The sequence below is a fragment of the Pteropus alecto genome, unplaced genomic scaffold (assembly GCF_000325575.1).
Source record: "Pteropus alecto unplaced genomic scaffold, ASM32557v1 scaffold98, whole genome shotgun sequence".
Classification (NCBI taxonomy): domain Eukaryota; kingdom Metazoa; phylum Chordata; class Mammalia; order Chiroptera; family Pteropodidae; genus Pteropus; species Pteropus alecto.
The window spans coordinates 1,057,987-1,074,386 of record NW_006443570.1 but is presented as its reverse complement, the minus strand read 5'-3'; the positions used below and the strand labels follow the sequence as shown (position 1 = coordinate 1,074,386).

At 56.9% G+C, this 16,400-nt stretch overlaps 1 protein-coding gene across 1 annotated transcript; it reads right to left on the bottom strand.

Annotated features, from left to right (window-relative positions):
• Positions 1–1,238: 1,238 nt before the first annotated feature.
• On the bottom strand, positions 1,239–7,967 carry LOC102878037 (keratin, type I cytoskeletal 42). The gene is made up of 8 exons (XM_006925104.1): positions 7,503–7,967; positions 5,196–5,278; positions 4,915–5,071; positions 3,727–3,888; positions 2,999–3,124; positions 2,522–2,742; positions 1,449–1,504; positions 1,239–1,330 (listed from the first exon to the last, which is right to left on the bottom strand). The coding sequence occupies exons 1-8, from the start codon at positions 7,965–7,967 to the stop codon at positions 1,239–1,241; spliced, it is 1,362 nt and encodes a 453-aa protein (XP_006925166.1).
• Between the last annotated feature and the right edge of the window lie 8,433 nt (positions 7,968–16,400).

Here is a 16,400-nt window from a genome sequence, read left to right as displayed (position 1 = left end):
CCCCCCCTCCCCTAAAAGATGGCGAGGGGCTAGGGGGATCCTGGGCTCAGGTGGGAAAAGAGGAGCTTAGCTGCAGGATGGGGAAATGGCAGCTGGGAGAACTGAGGGGCGTGCCCCTTTCCAGGCTCCTTCCTAGACCCCAAGAGTCTTCGGAGTGAGGCGAGGGGCATATACCTCAGGCCCCAGCCGGCTGAAACCTAAAGGACACTGCTCAAGAAGAGGGTCTTCCTGAGGCCCCCCCACCGCCCCGCAACAGCCTTCTCCAGAGGCCCCACCCAGTCCCCTGACTGTGGCCCCTCAGGATGTGCCCTGAGCCTCCCTACAGCCCCACCCTGCCCTGCCCACCGCCCCAGCCGGGTCCTGGGTCCCAGGGTCCCAGCAGGCCCACTGGGTGGAATGTAGTCGTGTCTCAGACTGCCAGTGGCTTCTACTCCCCAGACAGGCCCAGACAGCCCCAGCCAGCAGCTGAGAGAGATTCCCCAATAGCCTGGCAGCTGCCAAGCCACCAAAGAAAACAGGACGCCCCCCACACTCACACGCACAGCAGCCACCCCGCCCCACACACGCCCCCGAGTTGGGCAGAGCCAGTCTGGTTTCCTGGGCTGGCTGTGCTGCTGCCACCTCCTCTCACCCATCAATGTCTCGGGCCACTCCTTCGGAAAACCCCCTGCCCAGCCCCTCTCCCTCTGATTTTGAACCAGACCTGCTCACAGCTAGGCAAGAGTTCTTAGAACAGGCGTGGTTCCCTCGGAAAGTCTAGGGGCCCTCCCAGCAACCAGCCATAAGCAATGGGGACCCAGGGGCTGATTCTTAGAAACTTTCCCAGCTTGTTGGGCTGTCCCATTCCCCCCACGCCCCACCCTCAATCCTTCTGCCTCCTTCCCTCTCCTCCTCCCAGGCCTGGATGGGGTGGGTAGAATAGGTTAGCAGCTGACAAGCGCCACCCAAACATTCAACAAACTCTCCTCCCCCGGTCCCTCAGCCCACACTGCCCTAAGCCAATGACCACACCAGATCACACAAGGCATTGAACTTCAGGCAAAGCTTTAATAGTGTGCACTGGGGCAAACCCAGGAGGCCCCTCAGTGAGGGGCTGCAGGAAGCAGATACAGAAAGGCAACAGCTCTTGGACAGTGGCCCAGACAGGCACTCGGGGCTCAGCAGTAGCATGCTAGGAGCTGAAGGCGATGGCTGCCCCATGACCTTCGAGGCTGGGCTGTTGCAAGTGGAAAGGGGCCTCAGTGGGTGGAGCGATGGACTTGCTCTCGAGAAGAGACCACCTTGCCATCTTGGACCTCCTCCACGATGGTGCGCACCTGGCGGCTGGTCACTGTGGGTGCGGGCAGTAGAGGGGGTGCAGGGGACCTCAGGCTGGAGCCTCTCCCCCAGGCTTCCACACGGAAGGGTCCTCAGCCTCCCCCACCCGGTCTGGGCAGGATGGGGCAAGCTCTTACCTTCCCTGGTGGGCTGCAAGGCCAGGGACAAGGAGTACTGGGTGGCCAGGCTGCAGGAAGAAAGAGGGAGACCTGTCAACCCAGGGGTGCCCACTAGGAGCCCAGCCCCCTGGGAGCGGGAGCAGCTGGGGGAGCCCAGGGCCAGGGGAGAGAGGTCCCAGCAAATCAGAGAGAAATCACAGCTGAGCGTGCACGGAAGAGAACAGCAACCACAAGGGTCAGCGGGCACGGGCCCAGGGGGAAAGCGGACACCCCAAAAGGAGGCTCAGAGGCACTTTGCAGCTAATCAAGGATTTACAAGGAAAAGCTGAGCAAGTGGTTTTTCTATACCCCATAGGGTCCAACAAATAGAATCAATTAAAGCAGGAGAGACTGTGGTTAGACTGCAGATGGACTTCACTATCTTCAGGGAGCAGAAAAGCTGGAATATGCGAATAAGCATGAAGATTCTGAACATTCGCGACCCTTTAGAGTAAAGCCCCGCTCCGCCTTCCTGCCGATCGCTCCTCATCCCATCCCGGGTAATGGCATCGCCAATGACACAGTCATCAAAACCAGAAACCCAGAGTTATCGTGTGTGCTCACTCGACATTCACCGAGTCCTGCCTGCGAGCCGCGCCCGCCCCCGCGTCCAGGCATCCAGCCCTGCCATGTTTCACTGTAACACATCCCCTTGGTGCATCACCTTCCTTTCCGCGCCCTCCGCCCCTCGCCTCACGGTCCACCCGCCTGACTCCCTGCTCCAGCCTCCGGACAGGGCTCCCTGAGCCCGCGGTGGCCCCGCTGATGCATTTCTCCCTCTGCAGCCAGAGTGGGTGTTCTGAGATCTCTTGATCATACCCCTCCTGTGCACAGTGTCCCATGGCCTACATTATCCTGTCTGCATGCTTTTCTGTGGCCTTCAGGGTTCCTCACAGCTGGACCCCAGCCAGTGTTCTCAGTTTCGCCCCCTGCAAACCTCCATGCCTCCTCCTGGCCTTTGCTGGAGCTATTACCACAGCTCACACATCCCTCACTGGGTGAAGGGGCCCCAGCCCGCCGGAGCAGGTCCCCGGTGCCCCACTCACTGGGCATCCTCGCCCTCCAGCAGGCGGCGGTAGGTAGCGATCTCCTGCTCCAGCCTCGTCTTCACATCCAGTAGCACCTGATACTCATGATTCTGACGCTCCATGTCACAGCGGAGCTCACCCAGCTGCTGCTCGATGCTGCTGATGAGCCCCTGCAGCTGAGCCAGCTGAACCCCGTAGCGGGCCTCGGTCTCCGCCAGGCTGCCCTCCAGGGATGCTTTCTGTGGGTCAGGGGATAGGTGGCTGGATGAGACCAAGATGGGAACCTTCCCTACAGCGGAGAACCCAGAGGGAGGCCCCACCGTGTGGGGTTGTGGGTGCTGCCAGTGCGGTGGGGCGGTAACCAGGGCAGAAAGGGGCCCATATCACTGTGTGAAGTGACACAGTGTGGGAGTCTCTGGTTCTCCAACTGGGGGCCTACGAGGCTGGGCCTGCGCTGGGACGAAGTTACAGGCCGGGAGAGGACAGATGCCCTACCATGCTGAGCTGGGACTGCAGCTCAATCTCCAGGTTCTGCACAGAGCGACGAAGCTCGGTGATCTCCGTCCTGCTGCTCTGCAGGGCCTCGGTGTTGGTGGCCACCTCACGGTTCAGCTCCTCCGTCTGGAAGGCAGGGTGGGCCACAGGGGCTTGAGGAAGCTTGCGGAGGTGGGGCAGAGGGAGGACACGGGCCCTACCTGAGCTCTGACCTCCCGGACCTGCTCTCCCAGCACCCCCCTGGCCTGTATGGGGCCCCAAACACACCTGCACACAGACATCCTCTGTGCCCACACAGGAACTTAGCAGAATTCACTTTGCTTCGCGGTCATTTACCTTGGTTACTCCTCCTGAGCTGCAAGCACTGCTCAAAGACCGGCCCTAGGTTTTATTCTTTTTGTGCCTGTTATTGTCCAGGGCACTGTAGCTGCTCAGTGTGTGTTTTCTAAGAATATGTGTTATGCATCCAAGCACAGACATACCCACGAAGGCTGGGCGGGAGAAGCCCTCACTGGGAGCGAGGAGCCCAGGCTGCAGTGAAGGGCTGTGTGAGCTTGAGGCCTCTCTGAGCCTCACATCTGCATCTACACATCGGGGGTTGGTCCGACTGGTTTCCAAAGGTCTTTCCAGCTGGGACAGTCTGTGGATCCACACATTTTCCAGCCCGTACTCAGCACACAGCACGCGTACGCGCATGCGTGCGCACCTGCTCACACACGGCCACCCACCTTGCTGAAGAACCAGTCCTCCGCGTCCTTGCGGTTCTTCTCGGCTATCTTCTCGTACTGGTCACGCATCTCGTTCAGGATGCGGCTCAGGTCCACGCCAGGGGCGGCGTCCATCTCCACGCTGACGTCTCCACCCACCTGGCCTCGCAGGGCGTTCATTTCCTGGCAGAAAGCAGAGCAAAAGCTCACCCGAGGCCGTCCTGGCGAAAGACCCTGGGGCCTTCTCTACCTTGAGGAGATGAGTGCAGATGACAGACAGACACAGACAGGCCAACAGCTCCTCAACCATCTCCCCCAACCCACACTCGGGGTTCACCCCCAATGTGTGCTGGGTCAGGACAGGCGGCAATTCTCCATCATGGCAGGAGATAAGCCAGGACAACCTCGCTCGCCAACGCTGACCACCAGCTTTGTCACCCACTGCCAGTCACGCAGCACAGCAAGAGGAAAGCAGCCCCAAGTCGCTAGCAGCAGAGCCAGACCTCCTTAGGAAATGCGATCCCCATAACCAGCCCCAAAGCCAAGTGGAGACTCTTTCTGGGCTCCTGCTCCTCGGGGTTTGGGCTCCCCGCGCTTCGGTCAGCCCACAGGGCAACTGAGAAGGGAGCCGCAGGCTCATTGGTCCCCCTGCAGGGTCGTGGGTTGAGCCTGGGGGTCCCTGGGACCCAGAGTTCTCTGAAAAAAGAGGTTGGAGAAGTGGCAGAGTAGTGGAGTGAGACCTGGGTGTGAGCATGGGTCAGACAGACGGGGTGGATAGTCCCGTGCAGCCTTGGACAAATCTCTTCACCTCTCTGAGCCTGAGTTTCTTCACTGGTGAAGGAAAGAACAAGCGCCTTCTCCCAGGACGGCTGTCAGTATCAGCTGAAGTAATTACTGTGAATCACTTATAATATGCTGGGCAGATGTTCGTTGTTATGACTATCACTATTATAATTAATTGTAATAATTAGCATGCATGTTCTGAGACTGATTTGCTCACTAGATATTAACTGCCGCTACACAATGGGCCGTGCTTCGAGGGACAAGGGAAGTATCTCTGTGGGGAGAGGACCCTCCAGGCCTCACCCAGGGCCCTGTGAGGGTTGCCTAGGAGGCAGACCCCTGGGTGGGCCCAAGGGGATTCGAGGGCCTCAGCCTTGCTTGTTCCCAGGAGAGCTCCTCCTGCATGCATTCCCAAGCCGGCCTCACCTCCTCGTGGTTCTTCCTCAGGTAGGCCAGCTCCTCCTTCAGGTTCTCGATCTGCATCTCCAGGTCAGCTCTGGCCAGGGTCAGCTCATCCAGCACCCTGCGCAGGCCATTGATGTCGGCCTCCACGCTCATGCGCAGGTTCAGCTCCGTCTCATACCTGGGGTGGGGAGGGTGGGGGCATGAGACACGGAGGGCCACGAGGCCACCCCTCATACACACAGAGGGCTCTGTGGTGTGCAGAGCCAAACCCACCCCTAGCAGCCCTGGAGGCCCAGACTCACTTGGTGCGGAAGTCGTCGGCTGCCAGGCGGGCATTGTCTACCTGCAGCACCAAGCGAGCATTGTCCACGGTGGCCGCCAGGATCTGGGGGAGACAATGCGCTCAGTGAGCAAGCACCTGAGAGGGCCCTGCGACAGCCGTCTTGCAGCATTTTGGAGAGTGGGGCAGAGTGGGAGGGTCCCCGTGGTCTTCTCCTCCTCTGAGGACCCTGCCGGGGGCCCTGGCAGAATGGTGGGGGCATGATGCCCAGGCACAGGTAACCATGACGCCAGAGGAGAAACTCAGACGCACCCCTCAACCACTGTGGGGTCACTGCCCAAGCTGCCTGAAATTTGCTCCCTGTTCCCCAACTAACTTCACCTCTAGACTCACTCGCCACCTCCTCCAGGAAGCCTTCAATCTGGGTCCCTCCTCCTGGTCAAACCTCCTCTCCCGCCATCTCTCTTTCACGGCACTTCTCCCAGGTGCAATTGTTCCATGACTTTTCTGGTTATTTCCTCCTCCAGTGGAGTCTGAGTCCCAGGGAACAAGGCCATGTCTGTTTCATTCCCTTCAGAATCCCCAGCCCTGGGCACTGTGCCTGGCCCGGAGTCGGGCCCCAGCAAACACTAGTTTAATTAAGTGATTAGTTAATTAATGAGGTTATTACTGGCCCCAACTCAAACCTAAAGCAAAGTTTTCTTTTCCCGCAGGGTCATCCGGGAAGTTTAAGTGAGAACATGGAAGGCTCTGGAAGGAGCAGAGGGTTAGTTATTATTCTTGCTGCTGTCATTTTACTGTGAAAAATGCCTAAGAGAAGCTCCCGATGAAGGTCATGGGGGCGGGAGGAGAGCGAGGCCCAGAGGGAGCAGAGAGGTCTTGGTGGAGCTGGAGGAGGAGCTGAGGGCTGAAGCGTAGGAGGAGTAAGAGGGGGAAACGTTGCAGGCAAAAGCAGCCCCAGTAGGCTCATCCTGGGTCTAGGAAGCCACCTGCTCAGGCCCTATTTCCATACTGTGCCCCGAGGGCCAGCTTGTTACCTGCACCAGACCTGTGGGCCTATCCCACCCACCTCCCCGCTCAGGAAGCTGATTGGGCCCAGAGAGGGGCCATTGTGAAAAACCCTGAGGGGCACAGTGACTCAGAGGTGTGGAGGCCTGGTGTGGGGTGAGCTGGAGGATGGCAGTGAGTCGCTGGCTGACTCTGAACCAGGAACACTGACTCACCAGGGCTCCCCTGGGTTCCCCACTGCCCAGGCCAAGCCCAGTATCTGATCTGGCACTCCCAATAGCTCTGCTTCCAGGGGGCAATTGCAGGAATTCCCTGGCTGGCAGAGGTTCCAGGCAGAAGCAGACAAACCCCTAGCAGGCCAGCACCATGCCTGGTTTCTCACCAGGACACCGAGCAGGGCTGACTGCCCTGAGCCGACCAGGCCTGGCTCTCGGCATCTTTGACTTCTCACCTGCCTCTGGGGGCTGCAGCACTGTAGGACCCTCCAGTGTTTGTGCAGAAGCCCAGGTGCCACGTTTACGGAATGCCAGGACCATGGTCTTAGAAGTTGTGTGGCGTGTGTGCGCACACGCGCACACACGTGTGTTGTCTTCATGACACTAAGTAAGCAAAATTCCCTCCTTTGGGAGCTTCCAGTCTGAGTAGGAAGCCATAGCTCCTTCCTTCAGGGACTCTCCCCCAATCTGCAAGGAGAGATCTGTCCTCTGCCCTCATGGATCCCCAGAGTGACCATCACAGAGGAAGAGAGGAGGACCCACAACTAAAGCAGCCATAAAAACATATCAGACTCAGTGAAATCAAAATAATGAACAGGGCGTAGACTGAACCTCAAAATGTTGAAAGGACCCCAAGATCTGGGGACAAAAGGCAAGTGCCATCCACCCAAGAGGACTTCTCGGAGGAGGTGAGGTGGGCAGACAGCAGACCCAGAGGGTACTGGGATAGCGAGAAGACATCCATTCTCAGCTCCCCACCTCTATGCCTTTTTCCGTACTGTTCTCTATACCTGGAATGCCTTCTGCTGCCTTCAAGGTTCTGAAGCCTTCCCTGCTGACTCCTCCATCACCCACCCCAAATACACGCCTCCCATAAAGAGAGAATTCAAGAAAACCTCCCTGCATGGGATATCCTCCAAGCCTGGGACCAGGACTGCCCCAGGGCGGGGTTCCAGGGCAAGTGAGTGAATGAATGAATGAATGAATGGATGAAGACCCCAGGTGGAAGAGAAATGTTCACAAAGACCCAGAGTTGAGATAGAATGGGTCAGAAGCAGGTACTGAGGACAGAGAGCAGAGGGCAGAAAGCTGGCTGGTCCACACACCTTGTTCCTCAGCTCCTCGATGGTCTTGAAATAGTGGCTGTAGTCACGGGTGGGCTCAGGGCCCTGCTTCTTATACCAGTCACGGATCTTCACCTCCAGGTCGGTGTTGGCCTCCTCCAGGGCGCGCACCTTCTCCAGGTAGGAGGCCAGGCGGTCGTTGAGGTTCTGCATGGTCTCCTTCTCACCACCACCCAGCAGAGCATCCGATACACCGAAGCTGGCGCCAAAGCCCCCACCCAGGTTGCAAGTGTAGCCCCCACTATAGCCGCCCCCCAAGCCCGCCGAGAAGCGGGACGAGGTGACCGACATGTTGCCACAGCTGCCAGATCCCAGGAGGCTGGGGGCTCTACAGGAGCTCCCGACACGGACTGTGGACATCCGAGAGAAACCCCCGCTGGGCATGCACGGGCCCTTGACAGAGCCAGAGGTTGAGAACTGGCGGATGCTGGTGGTGGTGGCAGCCATGGTGTCCACGGATCAGAAGCAGTGTCTGGTCTGGACAGAGACCCTGGGCAGCCTTTTATAGCCAGGCTACAGAAGGGCTGGGCCCCTGGCCCTTGAAGTCAAAGCCAAAACCCCAGCCATGTAATCTGCTTCTGTACCAGCCGCCCAGGGCCTGGGGCTCAGGCTGGACATGCTGAGTGCATCCCCCAGGCCCCTTCCCCTGCCAGAGCCTGGCCTGGGCAGGTGGCCTCTGAGTAGCCCATTGTTCAGAAACAAAGGGGGTGTTGGAGCCGTGGCCTCAGGGTAGGGTGATCCTCCATTCTCAGCAGCAATTAGGCCGCTGAGCTCATTCTCGGGGGGAGTCAGAGAGTACCCAGCCTTAGGAGCCAGAAAAGGCCTGGAACAAGGCTCCGCAGTCCTGGAGCCTGGAGGCTGCGCTGGTCCTCCACCCAGGATTCCTGGTCTCCAGGAAAAGGATGGAGAGACTAGGAGTGATGCCCTCCCCGGGGTCCAACGTGGCCCTGAAGAAGCCCCCCGGGCTGAGGGAGAATCCGCCTCTGACCTGGGAAGCCCCCAGCTCTCTTGGGATCATCCCAAGTCTGTAGTCCTGGCCTGGGAGTCCCCACATCTGAGGGGAGTAGACACGCTGTGGACCTGAGTCTTATAGGAAGTCAATTCGTGAGCCTCAGTTTCCTCACTTGTAAAACAGGGCTACTTCCTGTCTCCCATGGTCTTGGAGGGAACCTGGAGAGCTAGTAACATTTAATCAAGCTGGGGCTAAGGGAGAGGCTGAAGCAGAGAGTTAGGGCGGCCACTCCAGCTCATCCTCCAGCACCTGAGGAAAGCTATTCCTGGCCCTCCCACCCCAGGAGGCATGATGAGGAGAAGCAAGCTCTACGTGGCAGGGTGCCCCTCAGCCAGCGCCACGCCCGTACCCCTCCAGGAACCCGTGTGATTCCACATCTTGGTGGCTGACAAGGAGATTACCAGCCTAATCTCTGCGGCGCTAATGATTTAGGCGCTGCCAGGACACTGGCGTCTGCACCGGGCTTGTCTGAATGGGAAGCTTCCAGGGCCAGCCAGGGCCCCATGGGATGGGCAGGGGAGGGCGAGCCTGGCTCCACAGGAAGCTTGCGGGTGGCCTGGGCTCTCCGCCACACACAGGGACAGGGAGGGAGTCGGGCATTCCCTATGAAAGGCTTCCTGCTTAGAAGGTGGGTGGGCCTCTTACACGAAGGTGTCTCCTCGCTCGGGGACCACACCAGCTATGTGGGAGAGAAGGGACCAACCTCCATCTCATCCTGCTCCCACCCTGCCTGTGGAGTCTGGGGGTTCTCAAGGTTGCTAGGGGGTGCGGAGGAGGCTCAAAGCCAAGGTCAGACCCCCAGGGCTCTTTCTTGAGGTTAGACCTCAGGGAGGACTTCCTGGCACTCCAGGACCATCTCGGGGGAGGAAAGGGAACCAGCAGAACCTGGAGACACTTGGGTGGGCCGGAGGCAGGTCCTGAATCAGCCAGTCACCCTCACACGAAATGACAAGCAGCGAAGAAAGACCCTCTCCGTCTCCTCCTGAAGCCACACTCCCAGGAACTCCTCTCCCCCACGGGCTGACTGGGCTCCTCCCTCCCCACCCCAAGCAGGCCTCACTCCCTCAGAGAAGGGATCGCCCACCTTCAGCACTGAATCTGGTGCAAAACCAGGGCCTGGAGAGGGGACCCAGATATGAGGCACCGCCCCCGCTTCAGTGCCTCTCCCTAGAGCCCGCAGCCAAGCCCTTGCCCCAACTCCAAAGCCTCCAGACCTTAGCCTTGAGGCCCAGTTCAAAGGGTCAGAGAGTTTGTCGGCCTTTCTTCCTCCCTCCAAAATCACCAAGGCCTCAGCCCCCATCACCACCATTGGTGCCTCCCAATCTCCTCGCCCTGGTGGCCGGCTGCATGCTGAGGTCTGGGCCTCTGTTTCCCCAAGCCAGTGACTTCCAGGCCCTTTGCCTCTGCTCTGTAGAGCCCCACCACCCCCGCACCTCGACCCAGAAAGGCCCCACGTGCTGAAGGACAGGCCCAGCTCAGCCCCTCTCCCCAGGTCAGAGGGCACTTAGACCCCCAGGAAGGCCTCTCTGGCACTCTAGAGTGCATGGCCAGCCCTGGAAGGCCTGGGAAGACCAGACATCCCCCCTATGCAGCCCTCACCCGATCTTCCCAACAAGGCTCGCTGTGAGGAAACCGAGGCTCAGGGCACTTGAGTGGGGAGACGGGCAGTCGGTGTTAGTGGCAAAGCCCAGCCTGGAACCAGGGAATGGGCAGCTCCCACTCTCCCTGCTGAGGAAGATGGCAAGGCAGGAGCTGGCCAGGAGTCTCACAGAGGTCCTCTGAGCCGTGACTCCTTCCACCCAGAACTGTCCTCCACCTGCAGCAAGGAGAAGCCCCTGGCAGCCAGAGGGGCAGCCAGAGGGGCAGCGCAGGGACCACAGTCCCTACAATTGTCAGCAGCTTGGCCCCTATGGAGGAAAAAGGGGAAGAGATCCAGCCCCAGAAGCTGCTGGGAATGCAGCACAATGGAGGAGAGGAGGGAGACCCCAGGGAACAGCTCCCAGCATCCCCCAGGGCCCTCATGCCAGCCCCAGACTTGACTAACTCCAGAGGCCCCGGGTCTCCTCTCCGGAGGGTGCTGGGAGAGGGGCCCCAGGACTACACCCACCACAGTGATGTTGATGGATGGCTCAGGCCCCCAAAACATTAACTGTCACCTCTTAGAGCAGTGCTCATCCCCCACCCCTACCCAAAACCCAGAGCAACAAGTTCTCTGTATTTGCTTGTTGAATTGTCGGGGTCGTGGAGCCTGGGCCATGACTGGGATGAAGGCAGGGACCCGGGAAGGGAACACTTGGCCACCAACCCTGTGCTCCAAGGAAAAGAGTCCACATCAGGCGAGGTCAGGGAAGGAAGAGGAACAGGGGTCTGGGTGGGCTTCCTGGTGGGACCGTGGTTTGGTTAAAGAGAAGAGAACCCAAACCCTTCAGGGGTTCCAAAGACCCTCACTCCATGCCCCCAAAACATTAGTTTTGGGGAGGAGCCCAGTCAGCCCGTGGGGGAGAGGAGTTCCTGGGAGTGTGGCTTCAGGAGGAGATGGAGAGGGTCTTTCTTCGCTGCTTGTCATTTCGTGTGAGGGTGACTGGCTGATTCAGGGCCTGCCTCCTGCCCACCCAAGTGACCCCTGCCACTGGGGTACACGTCAGCTCCTTTCCATTCACCCAGGATGGGATAGGCAGGGCCACCAAGGAGCTCATAGGTCCCCCACCCCTTACCTCACCCCTGAAGCGCTCCCCACAGGGCCAGACATGCCCCTTAGAAATACAGCCTCACCAGCCACACCTGCCCCAGGTGAGAGCCTCTCCATCCTCTCTTCTGTTTCCTCAGCCTTGGTCCTGAGGCCCGAGGCCTGCCCCGCCCAGGTCCGCCCACTAATGATTTGTGTCTAGCTCCAAAGGGGGCCCCGCCCTCCCCTCCCAGGGGCTGTAGGAGATGCAGAACGTTCCTGGGGCTCCTGGGAGCCTCTTCCCAGTTAGAAGAGTCAGAGACAGGGGGTCCCACAGTGCTCCCTCCTCAGGGACAAGTAGACTCAGCCACCTCCCTCTGACTGGTTTCCAGGAACCATCAGCCTGGGCTACATCCAAGATACAGGACACAAGACAATTGAGGACACCTCACCTTTCCAAGCAGAGCCACCTCAGCAGCCAGGGCCCCTCCCCAAAAAGGACTCAGAGGCCTGAGTGCCCCAGATGGGACTCAGGGCAGGAGGAGAGGGCCCAGGAGGGAGGGAGGGCCAGAACCTGCAGGAACAGGTGGGAAGAAAGTCTGGGAAGGGCCCTGCGGGCCTGCGGGAGGCCCCTGTGGAAACTCTTGCTGCTTCCCACAAACTGGACGACTTTGGCCTGAAAGGCCTGCCTCTTCCCTCTGCCCTCCCCCTCCCCTACTTCCTCCCCGTCCCCTTTTCCCTCCCCTCCCCCTTCCCTCCCTCTTTTCTTTCCCTCTTTCCACTCCCCCTTTCCCCTTCCTTGGCCTGAGGGAGATATGGGGCAGAGGAGAGGAGGGCCAGGCCTAGGGCTCACACCCCCTCCCCACTTAGCCCTGCAGACTGACTGCCAGGGCCCTGAGGGCCTGGGGAGCTCCAGGCTCTTTCCCCTTCCAGTCCCCAGCCTCCCAGGGGCCCTAGGGCCCTGCCCCACCTGCCCATTTGTTCTTTGCCCTCTGCACCCTGTGAGGCTTGTTGTTCCCTATTAATGCACCCTTATTGGTACCTGCTCTTCAATGCTCTAGAGAAACTTTCTCCAGAGTCAGGTGTGGCCCAGACTCCCTAAGAGAGAGGCTTTGTCTGTCCCCTCAGACTGGACACTTCCTCAAGATGGCAGCTATGTCTACCCCAGCAGAGGAGCTGGCTTGGACCAGGGAGTGTGTCTCCCCATGGGAGCCCAGGGGTATTCTGAGCATGGCTTCTCTCCTTCCTTCACTTAGCACAGCCGACGAGAAGGGAAGGGGTGTCTCTTGGCTCTTTGTCTTGGTGCTGACCACGCAGCCCACCACCCTGATTCACGCGCCTGACCAATTAGGAAGGACAATCAGGAGGGCGTTGGGGGTGGAGCGCTTGCTAGAGGATGACTTGTGAAAGGAGAAACAGGGAGGTAAGATCGTCGGAGGAGATCGGAGCGGGAGGTTCTGGGGAGGAGACCAGGGCAGGGAAGACCGTGGGATGGAGGGTCATTGGCAGACAAGAGAAAGCTGAAGGGGCCTTCAAACCCAATGTTCCCATCTCAGCAGGTCCACTCTGGGAAGGGAGGTCGTCCATCCTTTCCGAGGGCAAAGCAGGACAGAGCGGGAGCACAGCTATACAGAGTCCTGGGCTCCACGATACCTCCATCCCCCCAGCCAGGGACATGGCCCCTCGTCCCTGATGCCTCTGCCTCAGAACCCGGGACCTGGAGGCTTTTTATTTCCACTTAAGGTGTGAAACATTTTCCCCAGCAAGGTTTCGTTGGGGGTGAACCACAGCTCCTAATCTTTACAACTCCCAGGGTCAGGCCTGGGATCACATATATACTCCCTACACCCATTCTAGCACCGGGGAGTGCTAGCCACTCTCACTTGTGTTAGAATTATTTGAGGAGGTTCCGCTCCCTTCCTGAATTATAATCCTATACATCCAAAAGAGCTTTCTGTTCCTCTTTGACCCACTGCAAGGTCTAACTCAGTGCTTTGTACATCGTAAGTGCTCAGCTGATGCTTGCTGAATGGATGCAGGCAGTAAGAGCCTAAAGCTGGATTTAATTCAGCACCCATTCATTGCATTCATTGTGTGGCCGTCACTGGGCTGGGTGCTGAGAATTTAGCACTGAGTCAGCCAAGCCCTGCCCATAATGAGTGCAGGCCTGTAAGCGAGAGACAGACACACAAACAGTCCATCACAGCAGTGTTATTTGAGCAGCAATAAAGGTATGTGTGTACAAGCATCTGGGAGGAGCGGAAGGGAGCAACTCATTCAGATCTGGCCTCTGAGGACAGTTTCACAGGGAAGGACAACAAAGCTGGGTTTCAAAGCCAGGGCAGGGCTTTGCAGTTCCCAGAAGACCAGGCGAGAAATCTTCCAGGAGAAGTGGGGGAGCACCCGGTGTGTTTGGAAACCCCCAGGAGACTCGGAACTGGATCAGTACTTCCAGAAGATGCAACAGGAGTGCTGAGGAAAAGGATCTCCTAAAGAAATAAAGAAATGCCTTCGTTAGGCACCTACAGTGGGCCAGGCACTGTCCTAGGCTCCGGGGAGATGGCGATGAACACAAAAGACAACATCCTCGCTCTTATGGAGCAGACATTCTAGAGGGAGAGATGAGCAATAATCAAACCGGGGAAACATAAAGGGGCACCTGAGGGTTTCAGAGGGCCAAGGGAAAAAGACCTCTCCTAAGTGACCCTTAAAGGGGCAACTGAATTAAGAAAAGAGCCAGCCATGTACAGGGAAGGGCATTCCAGGCCGAGGTAATGGCTAGTGCAAAGGCCCTGAGGCTGGACCAAGGCACACGTCTTCAGAGAACAGAAAGAAGGGCCAGTGCGGCTGGGATTGGGTGAGCAAGGGAGAGTGGGGCTACATGGACTCAGAAAGGAGCAGGGCCGACCCTACAGAGCCGTGTTTCTCACCCCTGATGCACCAGGTAGTGCTAATGAGAGTCAGGGCAAGATACAGCCTTGTCAAACGGTTTTGTTTGTTTTACTGCAGACTTCCCAGAGCCTTCAACTACCTAATGTGCACTGTGACCTCCAAGGAGGGGATAAAGTGCTACCTGTTTCCCAAACTTATTCACCCACAGAACCACTTCCAGAAGGAGTGATGGGAGCTAGGGTTCCTTGGAACCCACTTTGGGAATCTCTGGGCCAGTTCACAGGGCATATGAATGGGAGAAATGGCTAGAAGGAAGGTTGGAACGAGAGACCGCCATGAAAAGCAGTAGAGAGTCATCCAAGAGTTGCTAGGCTCTGTCTTGTTTTATTTTAAGTTGTCTATTTGTAGAGATTTTAATTATCCAAAAAAGGATATTATCAATCTCATCGATACCTCAATTTCCCAGTTAAATAATATCTCTTGGCAAGCCACTGCACCGTGTTAATCCATCATGACCAATTCTAATTCCTTTACTCCTGTCGCTACCAACTACCTCTCTGGTCTCCAGAGATTTTTGTTTTTAGAAATAAGGGTATAACATCCCTTCCCGAACACACAGCATGGTGAACTTTACAAATAGCTCCTCGGGGGTCATTTTAGCAGTGAAATGACTGGGTTAAAGGTAAATCCACTTTTTACTTTGATAGCTATTTTCAAATTTTCTTCCAGAGTAAAACGAAATGATATCTGGAGTTTGCTTGAAAATACTCTAACCCCGCCTGCGGAAGATGGAGGAGGAAGAGCGAAGCAACAGGAAAGGCAGCATTTGTCAATAACCTAAACCGAGGGACAGGCACACAGGAATCCGTCTTGCTATTCTCTCTATGTTTATGGATATTTGAAATTGTCCACAGTAAAAAAAAAAGAAGAAGAAAAGAAAAAAATCGTCTTCTTGAAAAGCTCTACAAACGTTCACACCCACCAACCCTGAACAGGAATAACTTCCCCCAGCGCATCCACCAGCATTGGGTCTCACCAAGGTTTGAAAGCTTGTCCGTTGTTTTCCAAATTTTGTCTTTTTGATCATTGAAAACGTCCTCTCTGTTGCTTCGTTTTCCATTTCTTTAATGATGCGTGAGATCGAACATCCTTCCCTGTGTTTTTTGGCCCCTCGCTTTCCTACTTTCTTAGGGACCAGCAGTTTCTGTGCATTGCTTATTTTTTTCTCTGGGGTCTTTTCCTTCCTGACTTGTTTTGGTAAACATGGGAATAACACCTTGGCACATAGATTGCAAATGCATTTTTCACAGCTGGCCATTGGTCTGCCATTGTTTATAATGTCTTTTTTCCAAACAGACGATTTCATCGAAGTCACATTTGCTCATTTTTTTTTTTTTTCTTTATGCATCGGGGCACCGGATAGTCTGAAGAAGGGCTCACTTTAGCGGCAAGGTGAAAGCTGGATGGGAGGCAAGAGTGAAGAGATGGCCTGGGAGAGAGACAGTGAGGGTGGGAACAGGGCATCATGGCCAATCAGAAGCAGGCTGAGCTGGAGAGGCCCCAGGATGACTCTGCATTTTGGGGGTTGAGCAGGTGGGTGGGTAATGAAGCCACTGACTAAGACGGGGAGGCCAGAGGGAAAAGCAGGATTCGGAGGAAGAAAAGAATTCACTCCTCTCGAAACACTTAGCTTGTGTGGTCACGTCTATCTAGTTATCACCTCCTCTAGACATAAGAAGGGACCCTGCCTCTTTCCTGTCTCTGTCTCCAGAAATAGAGATAGCAGATCATGCTAGATAACTATAGAAATGAGTGAAAAATGAGTTCGAGGTGCCTTTGCCTGAGTGGAGATGTCAGGAGGTAGAAGGAGGCATTTACAGCTGAAGGGACTTTCTCCTCCATAATTCCATGCCTCTCCTCTAAAGAGTTAATAGAGTGAGCACACAGCCACACCTGGCTGTGTCCACCAGCCGGTGGCATGGAAGCTTTTGTGGCAGAAGACAAGGGCTGCATCTAGTCTTGAGAACTCCAGAAGCCACAGGCTTCTAGGATGTGGCAGGCGGAGGGACCCTGCTGGACGCCAGGCCAGAAAGTCCTCCACCTAGAGGTGAGTGAGGGAAGCAGGGAGGCAGTGAGGTCACAGGGAGGCTGCAGAGGCAGAGCCCCGGATCTAGAACGCTGGCGAATGTTATAAAACGGCCAGTTGGCCAAGAAAGAAACTACGGAGGCCCAGAGGAATCCCTCCAGGGCAAGGCAGGTAGCTAGTCACATTTCTGGGGATGGTTTTGAGATCACCACCTGGAGACAAGAG